The sequence below is a fragment of the Meleagris gallopavo genome, chromosome 1 (genome assembly GCF_905368555.1).
Source record: "Meleagris gallopavo chromosome 1, MGAL_WU_HG_1.1, whole genome shotgun sequence".
NCBI lineage: Eukaryota > Metazoa > Chordata > Aves > Galliformes > Phasianidae > Meleagris > Meleagris gallopavo.
Genome location: NC_139404.1, coordinates 57,053,166 through 57,072,420, shown reverse-complemented (window position 1 = coordinate 57,072,420; position 19,255 = coordinate 57,053,166). Strand labels below are relative to the sequence as shown.

At 37.8% G+C, this 19,255-nt stretch overlaps 1 protein-coding gene across 1 annotated transcript in view; it reads right to left on the bottom strand.

Annotated features, from left to right (window-relative positions):
- PTN (pleiotrophin) overlaps positions 1-19,255 on the bottom strand; it is a 71,707-nt gene that overhangs the window by 11,737 nt on the left and 40,715 nt on the right. Inside the window, exons 2-4 of the mRNA XM_085229078.1 lie at positions 10,753-10,862; positions 9,030-9,203; positions 7,863-8,024 (exon numbers count right to left, since the gene is read on the bottom strand). Of these exons, the coding sequence (XP_085085204.1) occupies positions 7,863-8,024; positions 9,030-9,203; positions 10,753-10,861 (445 nt within the window). The 5' untranslated portion in view covers position 10,862. The remainder of the gene's footprint in view (positions 1-7,862; positions 8,025-9,029; positions 9,204-10,752; positions 10,863-19,255) is intronic.

Genomic DNA, 19,255 nt, shown 5'->3' with positions numbered 1-19,255 from the left:
TTTGTTCTTCTGTTTGCTTCTTCTTATCATCTGGTATGTTTGCTTTGCTGACTTAGGGAAAGGACATTTTTACTGTTCTTTGTCATGTTCTACAATCAGCACAAGAGAGACACCATCTTGGCTGGCTCTTCAGCTGTCTGTCTCAGTGGTACACAAGATCCATCTTAATACCCACGAGACAGGTGCAGGAATAGACTGATACATTCAGAATTTACTCTGCATTCACGTGTCTGCAGGAGACTGCTGAAAACAAAAAGTAGTAATAAGCTCTTTGGAGACTGGCATTTCCCTATATCCACAGAGAAGCAAAATGCTACATTGCAGACATTGCAGCAGTTCATACGTCAAACTGAGACCAGCAAACAGCTGTTCTGCAGAAAATTATTTGCTATGTACTGTGAATAGAAACCTCATTTTACGTAGTTGGTTTTTGAAAAGCAGACGTGGACATTTCTCAGTCGCGCTCTGTGCATCTGCCCCCGCCTAATTTACCCTCAGGGAAGGAGTACAGACTTTGCATTGGTCAGTTCTTCACGCTGAAGAGTCGCCTACAAAACTTTTGCAGTAAGCCCAGATAGGAGAAAGGATATAGAGAAGATGATGTGGAAAATAAAGCTTGAAAGGAAAGGAAGTGAAGAACTAGAAAAGGAGAGGACAAAAAGGAAGGAACAGAGCTTTCTCTCTGTTTCACTGCTGGGAACAGTAATGAGTGTAAACATTTGCTGATGGCATATCTTTTATCACAGTAAGTCCCACAGCTTCAGGCATTTCCACGGTTCAAGGGCAGTGACTAATGCCAAGGAGGCTGGCCTGCTCCTCCAAGCCAGGAAAGTGAGACAATGAGCACGTAAGAAAATTGGCACATAGAGCTATTTAAACTTTCTCCCCAGAAGGTCTGTACTAAATACTAAAAGAAACTCCTGCAGGCATGAGAGGGTTAAACAAGAACATTTATCACATCCAGTTTTTCATCTTATTAGTTTGCACAGAAAAAAAGCATCTGGGATACGAACCAGAAGGTAAAAAACATGGAGGTCAAGGCTTCCCATGAAATTTCCCTGTCTTTTTTAAAATCACCTGTTAAATCTGCAGAACAACTAAAAATTGAAAACTACTTCTTTTAAAAATATCTTTCTCCCTCTCCTACATGCATTTACTGCTCCCTGGAATCAGGGATGTGTGAATCAGAATGACAGTACAACTGGATGAAACGCTCAAATTATTTGTCCAAAAAGTCTCATTTTCCAAAAGTACAAAAGCATTCTTGAAAGAAGTTACAGGGGAAAGCTTTCAAGAAACATAAGGAAGGAAATAGAACCAGAAAGAAACCTCCATTTGAAGACATCAGAATTTCATTAGCTTAGGCCTGCAATGGCAGCTTACTAGCAGCTTGAGGCTGGTCCACACCGTAACCATCGTTCTGTTCTGTTTTTCTTATATGGCTTACTCTTGTTCCCACTTAAGTTAATGAGAAAAATCATTTTTCCTCATGTTACAGCAGCAAGAGGCCAAGCCACAGAAATGTATCTCAGAGACTCACAGAGTTCTCTGTGAGTTTTATTTCATCTTGAAATAACAAGCCTCATCTCAGACTAAGGGAAACACAACCAAGAATTTAGTACCCAGTCTCACCCCTCTAGACCACCATTTCTCCTCTCAATTTTCACATTTCTCAGCTCCATGAGACATGAATTATTCATGGCAAAACTGCCTCTCACAATGCAGTACTCAGTACAGTGGCACCCTTTTTCAACCAGGGCCTCTGGGCACTCATGCAATACAAATAGTCATGATCATAGCAACAACAATAACAGTCGGTCATGCTGTTCCTGCTGGGCATCCCCCTGCCAGTCTGTCCCACAGAGCTGAGATCACTGTACTTCACTGCAGGCTCCTGGTTAGTGCCAGGGAACACTCTTGAATGAGTCTGCCTCGTGCCTTCATAAGAAGAGAGAAACTTTCCAATTTACCTTTCAGGTTTTTGTTTAACTATAGCAGCTGTTGCCTAATATGAGAAAATCCCTCATTTTTATATTTAATTAGTTTAAGTAGCTCCTATTATTCTGCCTCCTGTAATACTAATTATTACGCTAGCTGCATGCCTGCATGACTAATGAGTTACATTAAAGACAGGGAGTTCTGCAACCTTCAGAGGGAGACACATCAAATAAAACAAAATCACAGTCCTAACAAATCATTTATTCTCCCCCTGCATTTCCTCCAGCTACTCTTCAGAAGAAGGCATTGTTTTGCTGCTCAAAGACAAACTTGAGGGAGGGCACCACGGAAAAAGCAGATTGCCTACCCTGTAAAATGAAGTTACAAGCTGTCAGTCTTTTTTTTTCAGTGCTACACCCAGTTTGTCTGAGCAACAAGTAGCTGCATATCTGGTGAGCAATTCATTCAGAAATCGTCACTGTGAGCTCCTTGCAACAACCAACAGCCAAGTCATTCTGCCAAAGAGCAGATAGTCTGCCCTGGCAATGCTGTTAGTCAGATGTCCTCTCTGCAGGTAGGAATCAAAGCTGTAGTGCCCAAAAACCACATGTTGCATTCTGCTTCTGGCACCAAAGTTGGTAGAGGAATATATCTGCTCATTAACAAAAGCCCAGCTCTATGTTTTGACAGCAAGCTCCCCTAAGAAGACGCAAGGTAAGTTAATGTCAAACACTGTCATAAATCCACTGAGATAATTAACATCAAAATGAGACCCTAGTTAAAGATGGTAGTTCAGACAACCCAAAGTAAATTGTCACATTCAGATAGTTGCAGACTGGGAAAAAAGGGAGCAATTCTGCTAGTAAGAGCATGCAGCCAGGAGTTAACAGCTCCTACCTGAGCATGTGCACCTGTTACTGTAATTGTATGATCCTGAAAAATCATTTAGCCTTTCTGACTTTCAATAATTATTATTGTTTACATTGTACTTCCTCAGCTCTTTGGAGTGATTGTAGGGTTATCTGTTCGTTTTCTGGAAATTCTTCCTGTAAAGTTTCCTACATAGAAGTAGCGCAGGTTATTTATTTTGCTATTAACTCTTAAATAAAGCTCTTAAAACAATGGGAAATTAGTAATAACACTGTAGGAGCACATACACTGCCAAAGACAGGAAATGTGCTGAGGCATTGCTGGAGCAATATGCTACACTTGATCTTCATTACAGAAAAGACACTGTGGCCATTATAATCTATTGCAAGTCTTGCCTTCCTCTGAACAGTCTTTAAGAGCATGGGTACTGGATGACATGATCTTTAGATGACACTCCAGTTATTAAAGACAACAGTGGCATAAACAGTATTAATGTTTGCCGGCTCTAGTAAAATTGTTTTTCTAAGTGTCCAGGTAAACTGCTTATCCTATTTCTTTTTATCTTTATCAAAGGTATAAATAGTTCAAAGTAAGAGAATTATAGAGAGAGAGAGAGAAGAAAAATAAGGACAGAAAGCCTGAGTGAAAAAAAGAAATAAAGCCTACCAGGCTACCTAGCTCAGTAAAAATAAATTCCTCCTCTCTCAGCACTAAAACCAAAATGTTTTCTGAATCCTGACAATATCCCATTCTTTTCCTCTCTGGTTGGAGAGGAAACCTCTGGAACCTGAACAATCATCAATCACATTTGGGTGGCCATGAAGCAGGCCAGATGGAATTTGTCGGAACCAATTTCTGCTCTTCAGTGCAAGTTGGCCATCAGAGCAGCTGCTCAACAGAAGTGCCTGATTCTTTTGCATCCATCAAGATAGTTTAGGGATAACTTGAACATCCCTGGCACTTCAGACACTGATTAGAATATGCAGTTGTATGTATTAGAGGAGAGGTGTCTGCTTCTGCCAGGATCCTGTGATTATTGTTTCATCCTTTCCAGCCTTTGTGACAGGACTTCTCAGAACTTCATTTCTGTACTAAATAAACAAAACCTGGTGTCTGGGATATCAATGTCACAGCACTGACAATCTCTCTGTCAAAATTGATATTCAGTACACCAGTTTTCACTATTTCAGCACAGCAGCCCAAGACCAAGCTATTGTCATCCAATCCAAGAGCATCTCATAAAAATATGAAAAAAAAGAGACCATTAGGAATCCAGATAAAATTCAAATTCCTAAATCATCATCTGCTCTCCCTCTTGAAACCAATATTAGAGGTTCTCTAATAATTCTCCTCTTGCAAGCAGTGATCTCCAAGACTACAATCCATTCTTAGAGTGAGCTGTTCAGAAAAAAAACAGTGAGACAGAGCAATTGCTAATAAGGAAAACATACAAAAGGTTAAAGGAAAAAATATCCAGGAATTGAAGTTATTTTCCAAACTTCAAAAGATTCAAAAGGATTTTAAGGCTTTTCCATGAATGCTGGCTAATGATAAATCCAATCTTAGATCACCAGTTTATCAGAAATTCATTAATTTCTAATGCTAATGAGGTTGTCCTGGCTTAATTTAGCAGAATTCTTGCTGCAGATCAAGAAAGTTCCTCATTAAAAAAAAAAAAAGACATTCTTGTCAGTGAATCTGACAAACAACCCTTTGAATTTTTTTATGTATAGTTTTTTTTCTGTTAAACATCATTCAAACTCCCCAAAACAGTACTCAACTTCTAAAGTAGTTCAGTGAGAGGAACGTAGCTTTGCTACGTTCATGAGCTGAAAAGCAACAACAGAGCAGCATTTATGGATGATATCAATTTATTTGTGCTATTCTCAAAGAGCAGTGAAGGTGAGGAAGAACTTCAGCTATGAAAATGTGCCAGGTGAAATCTGAGACACGGTGCTGCACTGGACAAGTCTAGATGGAAAAAAATTCTGACTTACATTCATTCTTGGATTCTTAACTAATCATATTAATTCATTTAAGAAAAAAAGTATTCAGGGACTACTGTGGAAGTCTCAGATAAAGATACTTGCTCCACATGCAAGCTGTGAGCAGAAGAAAAACATTTTAGATAATGAGTAAAACTGTGAATAAAAAGAAGTGTTATAATGCTGTTTTCTTTTTCAATACAAATCTGTAGAGGACAGGCTTGAAACACTGTGTAATCCAGTCACTTCATCTCAGAAACTATTTAGTGATAATAAAAGGAATTTGGGCAAGTTCATTAGAAAACATTCTTATCATGGACAGATTCTAATACAGCAAAACACTTAAGTCAGAAATTTTACTTTTAACAGCAGGCAAGTGACAGTAAATAACAAAAGATACATTAAACTGCAGTTGATTGGAGAAGCTAAATGGAGGTTTTTACTTACCCTAATAATAATACCAAATCAAAAGAAAAAACAATGCAATGAAGAGGTTACAAATGCAACTAATGAAAGGAGAAAATCAGGCCATGGGAAAGAGGGCTAGTCAGGAAAATTATTGAAACAATTCTTTTTTCTGAATATATTGCTACTTTTCAGTGACATAATCTTGGTCATCTCACATCCATTTTTGGTACTCCCAGCCTATTGCTGTCACAGATGTTCTCAGTGATGAAGTTCTCAAAGCCTGCACTGATCCAAAATGTAACAGTTAAGCAGTAGAACAGATTCCTTTAATCACAGGACCCTCGCTTACAATTCTGTTGTCAATGCCCACAGATGCTAGAGAACCACTGCCTTTCTACTCCAAGCAATCACAGCGGCAACTGATGGCATTTTCAGGTTTAGCTGCATATGAATACAGACTTCACACAACACTACACCACAGGAAAAAGACTGCTGTTTCCAAATAATGTATTATATGCTTTCTTCGCTTGTAGTCCTGAGTTGCTGATGTGAAGCTACAGAAGAAAAGGAGGCCTAATATGTATCTGTAGCCCATTTCAAGTGTTCAAGCAGTAACCTAGATCTTACTTAATGGTTCCAAAGAATTATATTTATTCTATTCTAACTATAATTGCATACAGATTATTTTTTCTTTTACCTAGATACAGATAGGGACTTACCTCCAGCCTGTAATTTCCCTCACCTCAGGAAGCAAACAGAAATATTCTTCATTTCAGCAGTCAGATTTTAACTCAGTAATGAAGTTCAGTAAGGCACATTTCACACAGTATTCAACTGCTTGACCTAACTTCTTCCTTTAGTTCCTCCTAGTGCTGTCAACACACTAACCAGTGCAGTTCCTAAGCAGTCATACACACTGATCTGCAATATGGACTGCTTATCTTCAGTTCAGGGCCTAGGCAGACTGCAAGTGTTTGACTTCCACATTTGCTGCTCCTCCTAATGCCAGCAGCAGATGAATGAGCAGGTGGTAGACAGGAAGATGCTGTAAGATTTCTAATGCAAGTCAAGAGAGCAGAATTTCTGCCCAAATTTATTATGATCACAAACCTACGCTTGTACCTATTTCAAATCAAGCAAAGTAAGATTTTCTGTTTAACTAGCACCACATAATTTTCTTGCTGCAGAGGGTCACAATCCAACTTTCAGGATTAGAGGAACTCCAATGCAGAAATGACAAATGCTCTACTAGGACACTGCCTTTAGAGTTGTAACATGAAATGTCCCTGTACCAACATCATCAATGCTCTGCTTTGTTTCCCTCTCTTCCAGAAGCCATCAGTAGAGCCCACTGACTCCGCAGAGGCAAGACTGGGTAGGAGGCTGGGGGTGGCTCGAGCAGCAGAGCCCTTCTGGCAGTACAAGAAGAAACTTCATTCAATGAACTCCCAAATGCATGGAAATTTGCAAAAAAATAATAGAATAATAATAAAACTAAATCCTTCCCTTCTAACTAATAAGCAATAAAATTACACAGCTCCAAGCCCTTGTTACATTTATTCCCACTTTTATTCCCTCTCAGTCATTTCCATGCCCAAATGAAGATGTTTATTGCTGCTAATTCAACCAAGTCAGCTGGTTTCCGGAAATCTAGTTGTATGCTTTCTGCTTCACAACTTGCATTATCCACAGGTTCTAGACTCAGCACTTATCTGGTAGCTCCACTGAAGGTGTGCACAGGCAGAGTGCTCCACAGATCACTGGTGCACCACCACCCACAACTGGAAAATTGCTCATCCAAGTTCCACCTGTCACCTCTGATCACATTTATTTCTATAATTATCCAAATATTCAAAGCCTGGAAAGTTTTTAACCTAGTCTTCAGCAAATGCCAGAGTAACATAGCTTGTATCATTTACATAAAAAACATTAGTTTGACTGCTTAAACAAGATCTCACAGCTTTAGCTTCCACTATAAATCATCCTACGTACATAACATGTGCTATTGCCAATGAAAGAATACGTTAAAAGGCCTTAATAACTAGAAATAAAATAAGTTTGTCTAAGAGACACTAGGAAGCAAAATGAGCACATGCCTTCTTTTGTACTAGGAATTACAGTTAAATAAGACATTAGGTGGTCTCATGCCTGCTGTCTTCGAATAAAGAAACCCAAAAGGTACAGAACACCTACATACCCTCTTTTCAGCATGCAGTGAGCAAAACATCCCTTGAACACTACATGCCCAGGAGGAAAGTAGTCCCTTTTTCATTTCATCATTATTCAATACCAAATGTCAATATGAAAGGTGTGTTTATCTCAATAAGACATGTTCTTGCATGCTATTATTGGAGTGTTCTTGTCAACAAGTGAGTTATGCAACACTTCACTCTGATGGTCTGCTGCACATCAACAAAATGGTGGCAACACATGTAGTCTAGGGATAAAACTGGGGTCCTAATCTTCAGTTCACTTGTCTGTTACTTTTCATTTACTGTATAATGCAGGAATATTGCCTGCCTGACAGCTGGGAGACAGGAGAATGCAGACTGAGAAAAAGCTATGAGAGTACAATCTCCTGTTCCTACTGAAGCATGTGAGACGTCACAATTCCATCAACCTAAATGAACTAGTGTGCAACGATCAGCAAATTGAATTTACCTTGAGGTTTGGGTTTGGTAAGCTTCCCACAGGGCTTTGAGATTGTGACAGTCTTCTGGCAGTCAGCATTATGAAGAGCTCTCTTTAGGTTCCCAGTTCGAGTTTTCAAGGCAGTATTCAAGTCACATTCTCCCCAGGCCTGGAACTGGTATTTACACTCTGCTGCAATGAGTAAATAAATGGTAATTTTTTAAATAGAAGGATTGAGAGTGAAAACAAAAATGTTATCAGTCCAGTAGGAAAGAGCAACAATATAACCACTTTCTTCACAGACAGCCAGTGCTCCTAGACAAAAGGATCATGCAACTAGAGAAAGGAATCCCAGGAGAATTTTAAAAAATCCTCTGCTTTTGCATGAATATTGTATTATTGTCAATACAGAATGTAAATAAAATGAAAATATATTGAACTATTAAGATACACTATAAAGAAAAAAAAAAGAGAAATGAAAACTCTGTTCAAGTTCTGTATGATTGTTCCTCCATTTGTGTGATGCCAAAGGTTAAGAGATAAGGGTTGAATAGTTTCAAGAAGATATGTGCAACTATGGTCTTGTCAAGTCTGAAACTGCTGCTGCACTGATTGCTTTGGAAAGATCACAGTCATGTCAAAGCCATACAAGCTGTTTTTAAAAAAAAAAAAAAGCAGCTAACTTTGCAAGAGTTGCAAAGATCTGAGTTCTGGACAGACATCTTGCCTGGGACAGGTCTGAGATATCTTTCTCAATTGCCACATATAAACTTTATAAAATGATAAAACAATCTGGCCTCCATTTAGTGCACACACACTGGTAACCACCCATGCTCCATGTTCCAAACCACGTATCACAAGGACCCATAAAGCCAGTAGTAACCATAGCGGAGATTCACAGCTGTGAGAGAACAGATGACTCTTACACTGCTGCCTTAAATAGGGTTCTACACCACAGGAAAACAGATTTAATCGTGCTGCTGGAATACTAAGTTTACGACATTAGATTATCTGGATTCTCTGCCGGAGGAGCTGCTTTGCTCTGAGGAAGCTGCCCTCTATGCCTCAAATAATTTAGTTGCACAGACTTGAAATTTGGAGGCACCTTGTCTGCAGAGCTAAGAAGAAAATATAGTCTTTCTTCATCATACTTCAGTAAAAAGAAAAAGAACAGTCCCTTGAAAGTGTGATGCTTACCTCCAAATTGCTTCTTCCAGTTGCAGGGAATCTTACACTTCTGAGTCTTGGTGGTTTGTTTGCACTCTGCTCCAGTGCGAGTGCCCTCACGCGTCCCCAGGCCGCAGTCTCCATTGGTGGGCACACAGACACTCCACTGCCATTCCCCACAGTCAGACTTCTTGGCCTTTTTCTCTGGTGGAAGACAAGGAAGCAAACACAAGATAAACAGTCAGTACTCACAGCTGATAGGGAAATGTCTCTTCACTAAACAGTCACAGCGCTTGAGAGAGTAAATATGGAAGACGTTTGTAAAACAGCTTCACCAGCAAAAAATCTGGCGTGCCCTTCAAAATTCTGCAAACATTTCAGCCTCTTAGGCTTTAACTCCAAATCGCGATCATTCAAAGTCAGTTCCACTACATCTAATAGCCAAATCAGACTGTCATCTTCAGAATGGGGAATCTACACACCCTCAGGGGCAGGGACCACTGAACAAACACTTGGAAAAGGACATTCCTCTGCCTTCAGTGGCTGATGACACATAAATATATTCACTTTCATCTGGAGCAAACCACACTATGTAGATACAAAATTTATGTGCTGACATTTATGTGCTGGGATTTGAGCACCTCCTGAAAATAGCAGAAACTTTTCACTTGGCATATACCGTGTTACATTTTATGCCAGATTATAACCAAATCTTCAAAGGCGAATAAGAAACTACATATAGAAGGATATGTAAATACAAAATAATTATGGTTCTTGATCTTCCTAATGTAAACACTCAGAATTTGATCAGAACACCTTGAAATGCTGATAGCCTACTCAGGTTTTGTTTCTTAGGGACGAAAGCAGGTGCTGTAGGGACAAAAGTAGGGACAAATCCAAGTGTTGACCAAAATAATAATTAAGGCCCCAAGTATCACATGTAATTTTAAATAATCTTATATAGAATGATTTGTGCTTTCGCTCTTCCGTATTTTATAGTGTTTCCTTACAGCCACACTGATTAGAAACATCTTTTTTTTTAATGGGAATACTAATTCTAATAGACTAACAAGTCATATTAACCAGTGTGTAAGCAGCATGTAAGTAATTACAGAACCATAGAATTGCTCAGGTTGGAAAAGAACTTAAAGATTATCAAGTTCAGCTGCAATGTAACCATACTACCCTAAAAGATATAAGATCTTAAGAAAAACACCATAACGTGCAATACTTAAAAAACATCAAAAATGAGTTTGATAGATGTCAGTTTTCCACTCCAGGCCTCTGTCCATTGCAGTGGGGTCTGAGTTTATCACTAGCAAAAAGCAATTACCACTGGATGTCTGGTTGTCTGTTTTCAGCACAGAGTTCATTTAGTCCTTTACTGGAGGATTTTCACTCTCATGGCACTGGTGTCCCAATTGAATATAACACACCAAATGAGTCACATGATAACTACTCTTTCATTCTTCTTATGTGATTCTCCTTTAGCCTAGTAGGAACCTATTCTCAGCAAATTTTAAGGAAATATGTCTTGCAATACCCATTCTGTGATAAACTGAGGACTTAGTCTTTGATGCTCTCGAGCTGCCAGGTTTCATGGAAACTAATTCCTGTTTTCCTACTGAGCATAGGAAAAAACGTCTCTGCCACAAATATCTATCATGCATGTCAAAAGGTTAATGAATGCCTTGTACTGTCCCACACATGCAATCTGCCTCTGGGATTAACCCTGTATTACACTAGATCTTACCTGGTTTCTCTTTCTTTCCAGCCTCAGTGGTACTCACTGCTGCCAGGATGAAGACAAGTGCCAAGAGAACAGCCGTGAACATTCGACGGTGCTGTTGTTGCTGTAGCATTCTGGGGAAAAATGAGATGAAAGAAAATTGGCTTGGTTAGATTGCAAAAGGTGGGATCCCATCAAAATGGCAGCTACAGCATTTTTAGGAAGCTCAGCTTCAGGGACAGAAGACACATGCAAGTCAAACACAATTAGCTCCGTACAAAGAGAATACAAAGATTTTTAACATTTATTTTCCAGTCCCTGTACTAAATCCCTGATCAATGTCACTCATGCTATGGATGAGTTCTGTCACAGAATAGTAATTATTGCTCTCTGTCAGAGAATCAAGACTCATGATGGGCCTGAAACTTCTTCTTTCCTGACATCTGGCTGTGATTTATTGTGTACAATTTTATATAGAATATGTTTTGTGTTACATCTTACCAATTAATACAAAGCAGGGAACCCAACACTGTCTGCCTTGCAAGAGTTCAAGTTCTTATTAGGCTTACTCAACACCTGAAAAAGCTTTATTCATGAAAACAACGTGTATAGGTAAATATGATGCATTATTTTAATTGCCATTGCTATGTTGCTACCTATCATTTCCTTCCCCTACAGCTAGTGTCTCTTTTTAATATCAATTAAGCTAATTGCCTGAAATGCAAAATGGGCACAGAGGTAGGACTTGAATACACAGGCACTATTAATAGCATGCTAATGAACCCAAAAACTGGATTTAGGAAACAAATATTCCAATATAAAAACAAATTAATATTGTTTGTTTAGTGATGAAGCATCAGTTATTAGCCAGTCACCAAAAGACATTTAGAACTGGCTGGCGTAAATAGTTTACACGCATACTTCCTTTTCACTTTGTTGTAATTTGCATTAGCACATTTTGGTATCATTTCACACAGATCACAGAATCACAGAATGGCCCGGGTTGGAAAGGACCTCAAGGATCATGAATCTCCACAGAGGGCCACCAACCTCCCCATTTAATACTAGACCAGGCTGCCCATCTGGCCTTGAACACCTCTAGAGATTGGGCATCCACAATCTTCTGGGAAGCTTGTTCCAGCACCTCACCACTCTCATAGTAAAGAACTTAAACATTACCTAAAAGCATGGCCATAACAACTCTATATGTGAAAACATCATTCTTTCCTTTTCCCAAAGACATCTTTAGTAGGCAGTAGGGTTCCGAGACAGCAGAATAAAAGTAGCTTGAATGGAGCGTTTCTCCACCTTCTTTTTTTCAAACCAAGGCCTGTGCTATGCCACAGACTAGGAGGCAGCATCAACAGTGCCACTATGATGGCTTTGAAAACTAATCTGATGCCACAGATATTTTAGAGGAAATATGAGTCCATTCCGCTAAGCATAGCAAATTTATGTGAGAAATAATTCTCACCATGAACTAAAGACAAAATGCATCAGAAATTTAATTTGGCACTTCTCAGTATTCCCTGCTGGCAAAAATCTTGTTCAAAAGCAACATAATTGTAATTGACATGAACAACAGGAGTAGAATCCATAGCACAAGGACTTTATTTTTAAGTACACAGCTTTAATATCATGCTAGAAGCCAAATGAGAAAATTTAATTGTTTTATTTAACTAAAGTTCATATGAAAACTGCAAGATACCTGGCATTCAGTTGCCTAAAGTAGCTGTTATTAGCACCAGTTTAGTTTGCTTTACAAAACAACAGGTCCTAGCACAAAGAAAGGACCAGGGAACTCAAACAGAGCCTGGACACATACTGAACCTGTGTGAGCTTTACTGTGTAGTTTTTCTTTCTTTTGCTATATTTTTTCCATTTAGAGAGTCTCATATTTAAAAAAAATGAATAAATAAATGAGTAAATAAAATATGCAATGAATAAATAAATAAATAATCTGCCTTTTAATTTGCCTTACCACACAAACTTTTCCTTCATAACTGAACATACAATATTGTTAAGACTTCAACTTTCGCCTTTCAGGCACTATCCCTTGGAGAATCTTCACCATCAGTAGCGCTGCATCTCACCTCTCATCCCATTTCTACTCAATTTCTCACTTCCTCTCCTCCAAATAACTAACTCCCTAGTTGGAGTATTAACAGCTCATGTGGAAACACATAAGGAAGGACAAATAGTCCTTGATGAAGAAAGGCAGCATAGGGGCATTGTAGCACAGGATGCCACCACATGCCAGAGAGGCACGTGCTAGGGAGGCAAAGAGCTTCCTCCTACATCACTGCTGCCAGCCCCCAGGGACTTGGGAAATGGTAACGCACAACCTCATGAGCTGCCTGAAACAGCAAGAGTTGTAAATATCTGTCCATAGGGAAGATGCCTTATATTGAGTTGACAGAGTCTTAAATTCAAATTTCATCAGTATTATTTTCCACAAAACTGGAAGGAAAAATAACTAGTTTGTGGAGTCCAAAAAAATCCAAAAGCCTTATAAACAAAACCCTATGAAGCCCCGATGTAGCATATTTGCCAAAGACTCCAGGTTCCTCTGCTACTGAAATCCTTGCCAAGTTGTCTAAGGAAATACTGAACCCTCTGGCAGAGAGAGAGAAGCTGTTTCCTAAAGTGCCTTTGCTATTAATTATAAGCAACTGGAAAACTGTGTTGAACAGAATGATGCTTCGTTTCACACCTCACAAACACATTGAATCTGATGTAATATGTGAGACTACAGCAAATTACATCACTGTTTTATACATGATAGATTAGCAAGGGCACATACACTCATGAAATTATAAGTATCTCCTATGATCTATATATAGTACCTATTAAATATTAAATATTTCTTCAGAAGAAAAGAAAATCCAGCTTGTCAATAATTATTCAAGATGAATCCTCCATTTTTCTTGCAAGTATTTCACTTGGTCATTATAAGGATGACGAGAAAAAACCTGTCAACCTAGAACTTGTTTTTGAAAACAACACGTTCCACTAAAAATAGCTTCTTCTTTATAAGGTGTCAAGCTTTTCCTTTTCCCTTAAATTGTGTTAATATTTCCATTTCAACCTTCAATTTAAATGTTACTAGCAAATGGACTCATTTTTGATGTTTTGATTATTGTAATGAAACTTCCATTTATACGAGTGGAAATTACAGATTAGGTGTCATGAAGGGAAAGTATTTCTAGAAATCTATATGACAGGCCCTAAACAGAACAAATAGCAGAATATAAGCAAATGGTAGTGATATATACAAACAATAGAAGAGGTAAAATTACAAAAGAAAAAAAGAAATGAGACATTTGGGGTGGAAGGAGCTGCAGAAAACAGGGAGAAAAAAGGTAGAGAGAGTTCAGGACAGCTTAAATGATGAGTTGGAACAAGATCAGAAAAAGAGAGTTAATAAGAAATGACACCACTAAAACCATGAAAAGAGCATCAAAACAGGAATAGAAAAGAGAGAAATGGTTAATGAGAGTTAAACACTGAAACAGAAAATGTTAGGAAAACATGAAGTGTGTAATGAGATGAGAACTGAAGCCCAGCTGAGATTCACTGTAGCAAATGGCTTCTCCCAAGAACACTGAGGCACAGGAATTCAGTCTTACAGTTGATTTCTCAATCAATCTCTGCTTGGAAGAAAAAAAAAATAAAGGAAAAATCAGAAAAAGGGTGGAGGCAGGATCAAAATATCTATGCTGAGCACCTGTGAGAGCTAAACAGAAATCACACTATATCTGCAGTTTAAAAAGACCTGAGTGGAGCGTCAGCCTCCATTCCAAATCCCTTACTGCCTCCTGATCTAATTTTACAGTAACAACTGTCTTTCCTTTCCTGCTCCAATAGGAACAAGTCATCTTTTCAACAAGACCATCCAGAACAAAATAGGCAATTTCAGATGAAGTTCCACCAGTGAGCAGGAATGCTTATTTTTCTTAACCCTACTGAAGTTAGCATATGCAGCATATTCTAGGATCACATATGCCTTTTGCAGGTGGCTTTCTTCCTGTTAATAACTATTACTCAAAATCCCTTTCTTTCATCTGTTCTTCCCAAAGCGACTGGGAAGGTCCCAGCTTTTACAAACAACTGTTTTATTCTTAGTATATACGAGTGTAATTTCCAAATTTTGTAACATGATTTAACCCATCCATATCTTCCAGCTTTTCCAGTAAAGTATGCCAAACATCATCTATGTTGACAACGCAGTTAATCTAAAACACTGCATGTATTGCAATGCTTTACGTGTTGCCATTTCTTATGACAGAGCATGGGCTTTATAGTGAGTTTGCAAGGCTTAAGACTGAGGGCTGCTCTGTCTGAGCTTTCTTAGACCTGTCTACAGATTTGTCACATTTAGTTTTGCTGCTGTAGCAATTTTTCTAATTGACCATCTGGCTATGGCTAATTTGATTTACTTTTGTTTATCTTTGTGTGGAGCCACCCAGCTTATATGATTTATCTATTATAATAACTCACTATAGAAAAACTACAAAACTAGTGTCTTGGGAAAGACTTTGAGAAGAGGAGACAGAATATTGTGTTAAGTACATGTATGGCAGATACCAGCCTGAAGGCACAGGTAAAAAATACAGACCCCATAGATATTTAAAAAACAAAACAAAACAGCAACAACAAAAAACCAATGACCAATGGTCAGATAACGAAATGCAGACCTAGAGCTGGATGAAAGCAGGGGTAAGAAAGATAACAAAGAAATACTTTATAATATATGCAAAAGGGACTGTATATGTGGTAAATCCATATGTAACCTGGAGCTGTAGAGCAATGAAGAAACAGAAAGGTACAAAAGAAAGTCAGTAAGCATTTAAAATTGACTCCAAGTTGATCCTAAAGTGTGGAAAAAGAAGCTATCAGCATGGACATCATGTACTCCAGACACTGACAAATCACCATGGCATCCCCATTATCAACATTATAACAAGACTATTAACCATAGAGCTCAGAGGAGCTGCAGATGAATCAGCATAATATCAGGAAAAGCAATTTTTTTTCTGATTGAATTAATAATTTTTCATCAAGTCTTACAATAAATACTTTAATAAATCACAGTTTGATTAGTCCCAGATTAGTCATATCTAGAAAATCAGATAAGTGAGCTAGAATGGGAAACAGTTTCCTTTCTGTAAACACATGCTGTGTTTAATGAAACTTAATGTTTACCTCCATTTCTTAAATTAATTTCATATTCAAATGTGTTCTATTTTGCAGTCCCCTGAGAGTAGTTACCTGAATCTATTTCCTTTCCCTTTCTTAAATGTAAATATTACATTTGCTCTGCTCCAATTGTTCAACAGCAAGAAACATTTGGTGCATGTTTTAACAAACTTTCTTAATAAACTCAGAATGTCAAGTGTAATTTTTGCAGTAATCTGAGATGCAAATACAGTTTCACTGTTGAAAAGAAGTTGAAAGCATTCAGTTCTAAGGAGTTTGACATCTCTAACAGCAGCAGAGACTTCTGCTTCCCCAGGTGTCTTTCTCATTCATCACACAGCACATGCCCCTCCATCCTAGTGATCTTCCATATAGAAAATTGAGGTAAACACACACCTTTGGAGCCAAACCTTTGTGAACTGTAAGCCCCAGTGATCTCCCTCCCCTCACACACACATGCACATATTCCCTCCATTGTCTTTATTTGCAGCACTATAAAAAAAAATCTAAATTCTCTTATATTTTCATTTATATTTAAGTCAGCTTGATTTTTGTTGATTCTCAGTGGACTGCAACTTCTTGATTTCCAAGACTGTACTTTCTCGAACAAGCAAAATTCCATTTAAAATTCCATTTATGCTCCAGACAGCACTTATGGGGCTGATTAACATATAGGTTTGGAATTACTCTCCCGTTGCTTTTCATTTTTCATTAAAAATTTTCCATTGGGTCAACACAACTCACATTTCTTAAAAATTACTTTTAAAATTGAAAATCTTAATCATACTTGTAAAGTTTATGACCCTATTTTATATAAACTGAATCATCTTATTAACAGTTGACACTCATGGTTATTTTTCAGGATGATCTTTAAGGTCATCAAGTTTCAATAGTCCTATGGTAACTAGTGAAGAAATCCCATCCACAAATGCTTAGCCCCTATTATTATTAGCACCATTTGCCCTGTACATTCAGAAAGAAAAACCTTTCTATAATTAGAATTATAGTTATCTTCTATAATGAAAATATTTAATGCTATTTTATTTTCCTCATGCATAACACTAAACTAAACAAAAAACAAAATCTAGTTAAATCCACATCCATCTTTGTGTTGACATAAAACTGTAGACATTTTTCCACTCCTCCAAAGTAAGTCTGAATCATATTACTTCAATCCTATGCATATCAGCCTACCAGCCTTTAATAAAATACCCAGTGATATCTGCACATACTACAGTTCCTTAGATTTTCTGCAATTAATTTTGCAGGCTACTTAAATCCAGTATTTTTCATTGTCCTCATTCCAATGTCTTTCAGGCACTAGCTTTTCTTTACACATCTACTGTGACTACTGCAGTTATCAATAGAATAGTTTATTTGCTTGTTGTGGCTGTCCTGTCACTGTACTGCAGTTTCTTTAACTGATGTTACATCTTTATTAACTTTATGTTTCCTTTCTGAATAGGAAACATAAGTGGACATGGAAAGTGGACGTGGAAATTGGACAAATTTCTCTGTATTCCTCCACAGGGGTAAAGATTCAGAGGCCTTCCTTGTGGCATGAAGACTTGAGCCAACTTGCTGCTCTTCTTCATTTGGTTGCACTTTCATGGATCTAAGAAATGTTGTGTAGAGTCCAAACAGATATATTTTATATTTAAATAAAAGCCAACTTTTGAGAAGAAGTACCTGTAATTAGAACAAGTGAATGGTCTATCAAATTATACTACCTCTGTTGTTTGTGTGCCTTCTCATTTCTAACCATAGTTGTGTTTTAGAATTATCTTATTAAAGAAAACCTATTAGAATAACCATGATATTTTGGGACCAGTACCAGAAATACCAAATAGAAGTGGCCAGTTGTCTCAATATGTGTGCTAACAGAGTTTCAGCTAACAGGCATTTCTCAGCTTTTCTTCTTCCTCTCCTCTTCACTGCCAAGGTGAAGAGAAGGGCCACCCCAGACGGAGGTGCCTCCAGCAATGCTCTCCCCTCTGTGGGGAAGGGGGAAGCTGCTAAACAGCAGAAGGTAGGGAAGAGCAATTGTTTCAAAGGAGAGCCAGTACTGGAAGGAGCTACAGAAGTGGTAACTTATTCAAGTAGTATAGTAGTGAATAAAAAAATAAGAGGTATCAGCAAGGGAAAAGTAGAAAAATTTACGAAAACTAAAATTATATTTGGTCAACTTTTTTTTTTTAAACTAACATTTACCCTCAGCTACAGGACAGGGCAGCCATAATAACAATCCACAATCAAGGAGTTTTGCTAAAAATGAAAAAATAATCATAGCATGACCCTGACGATAAGACTAAGTCAAACATTTCACTTCAAAAATTGAAGTGTGCAGTTTGGGGACTAAATGTTTCAACATGTAATCAACTTTATGTTCTCTTTCCAGTATAGACATCATTACAGGTCACACACACACTTATACACACACACTTATACACACACACTCACACACACACACACACACACACCACACACAAAAAGAGCATTAAATACAGTGGGGGATATGCCAACACTATAAAAATGAGCAGGGAACTAAAAGCAGCATGATGGAAGAAAACAATTAAAATGTAAACAAAGAAAAAGTTGAAAACAATGATCAATTAGCATGCCCAATCTAGCTTTGTTCAATTAAATGAGCAAAAGTCATTAGTTAACTTGTGGATAACAGTTCCCCTAGCCTTTGATATTTGCATAGTTGATTGCATGCTTGTCTCTTGCATCAGGCTAGGACAAACACACTCTGTGGATATTTTATATTTCTATTTCCCTGAACATAAATTAATAGTTGAAACTGATAATGGATACACCCAGGAATTCTGTGTTTTAGTGCAGACCATAATTTAGAACAACTCAAGACTCAGGAAAAGGATTTGGCAAAATAATACAGACTGAACGTTTTTTCCAGTGCAAATGTTTTGTCTGAATTGAGATGTTTCATGGGAGAACATCAATTTTGATGAGATAAGACAACAGGTTTTGGAAAGTGCTTTTACAAATTATAATAAATTTATTTTTATTCTTATGAACTTATTAATAAACTATATTCCCTACCATAAAAATATAATGTTATACAAGTTAAATCAAACATCCTACTGGTTCTCATAGACAGAATCTCCAAATGCTTCTGTAACACAACATCATACCTAGAAATCTGAACCTGCACCTGGGTTTATAGTTATCTAGCCCTTTCTGCTAGAAAGCATCAAGAGCAATGCCATTCCTGCACTGCAAGTTTTAAACAAAATATCACAGCCCAGGACACTATAACCCATATCTGATCAAGAAGATGGATCCAATTGCTATAGAAGATGTCTTT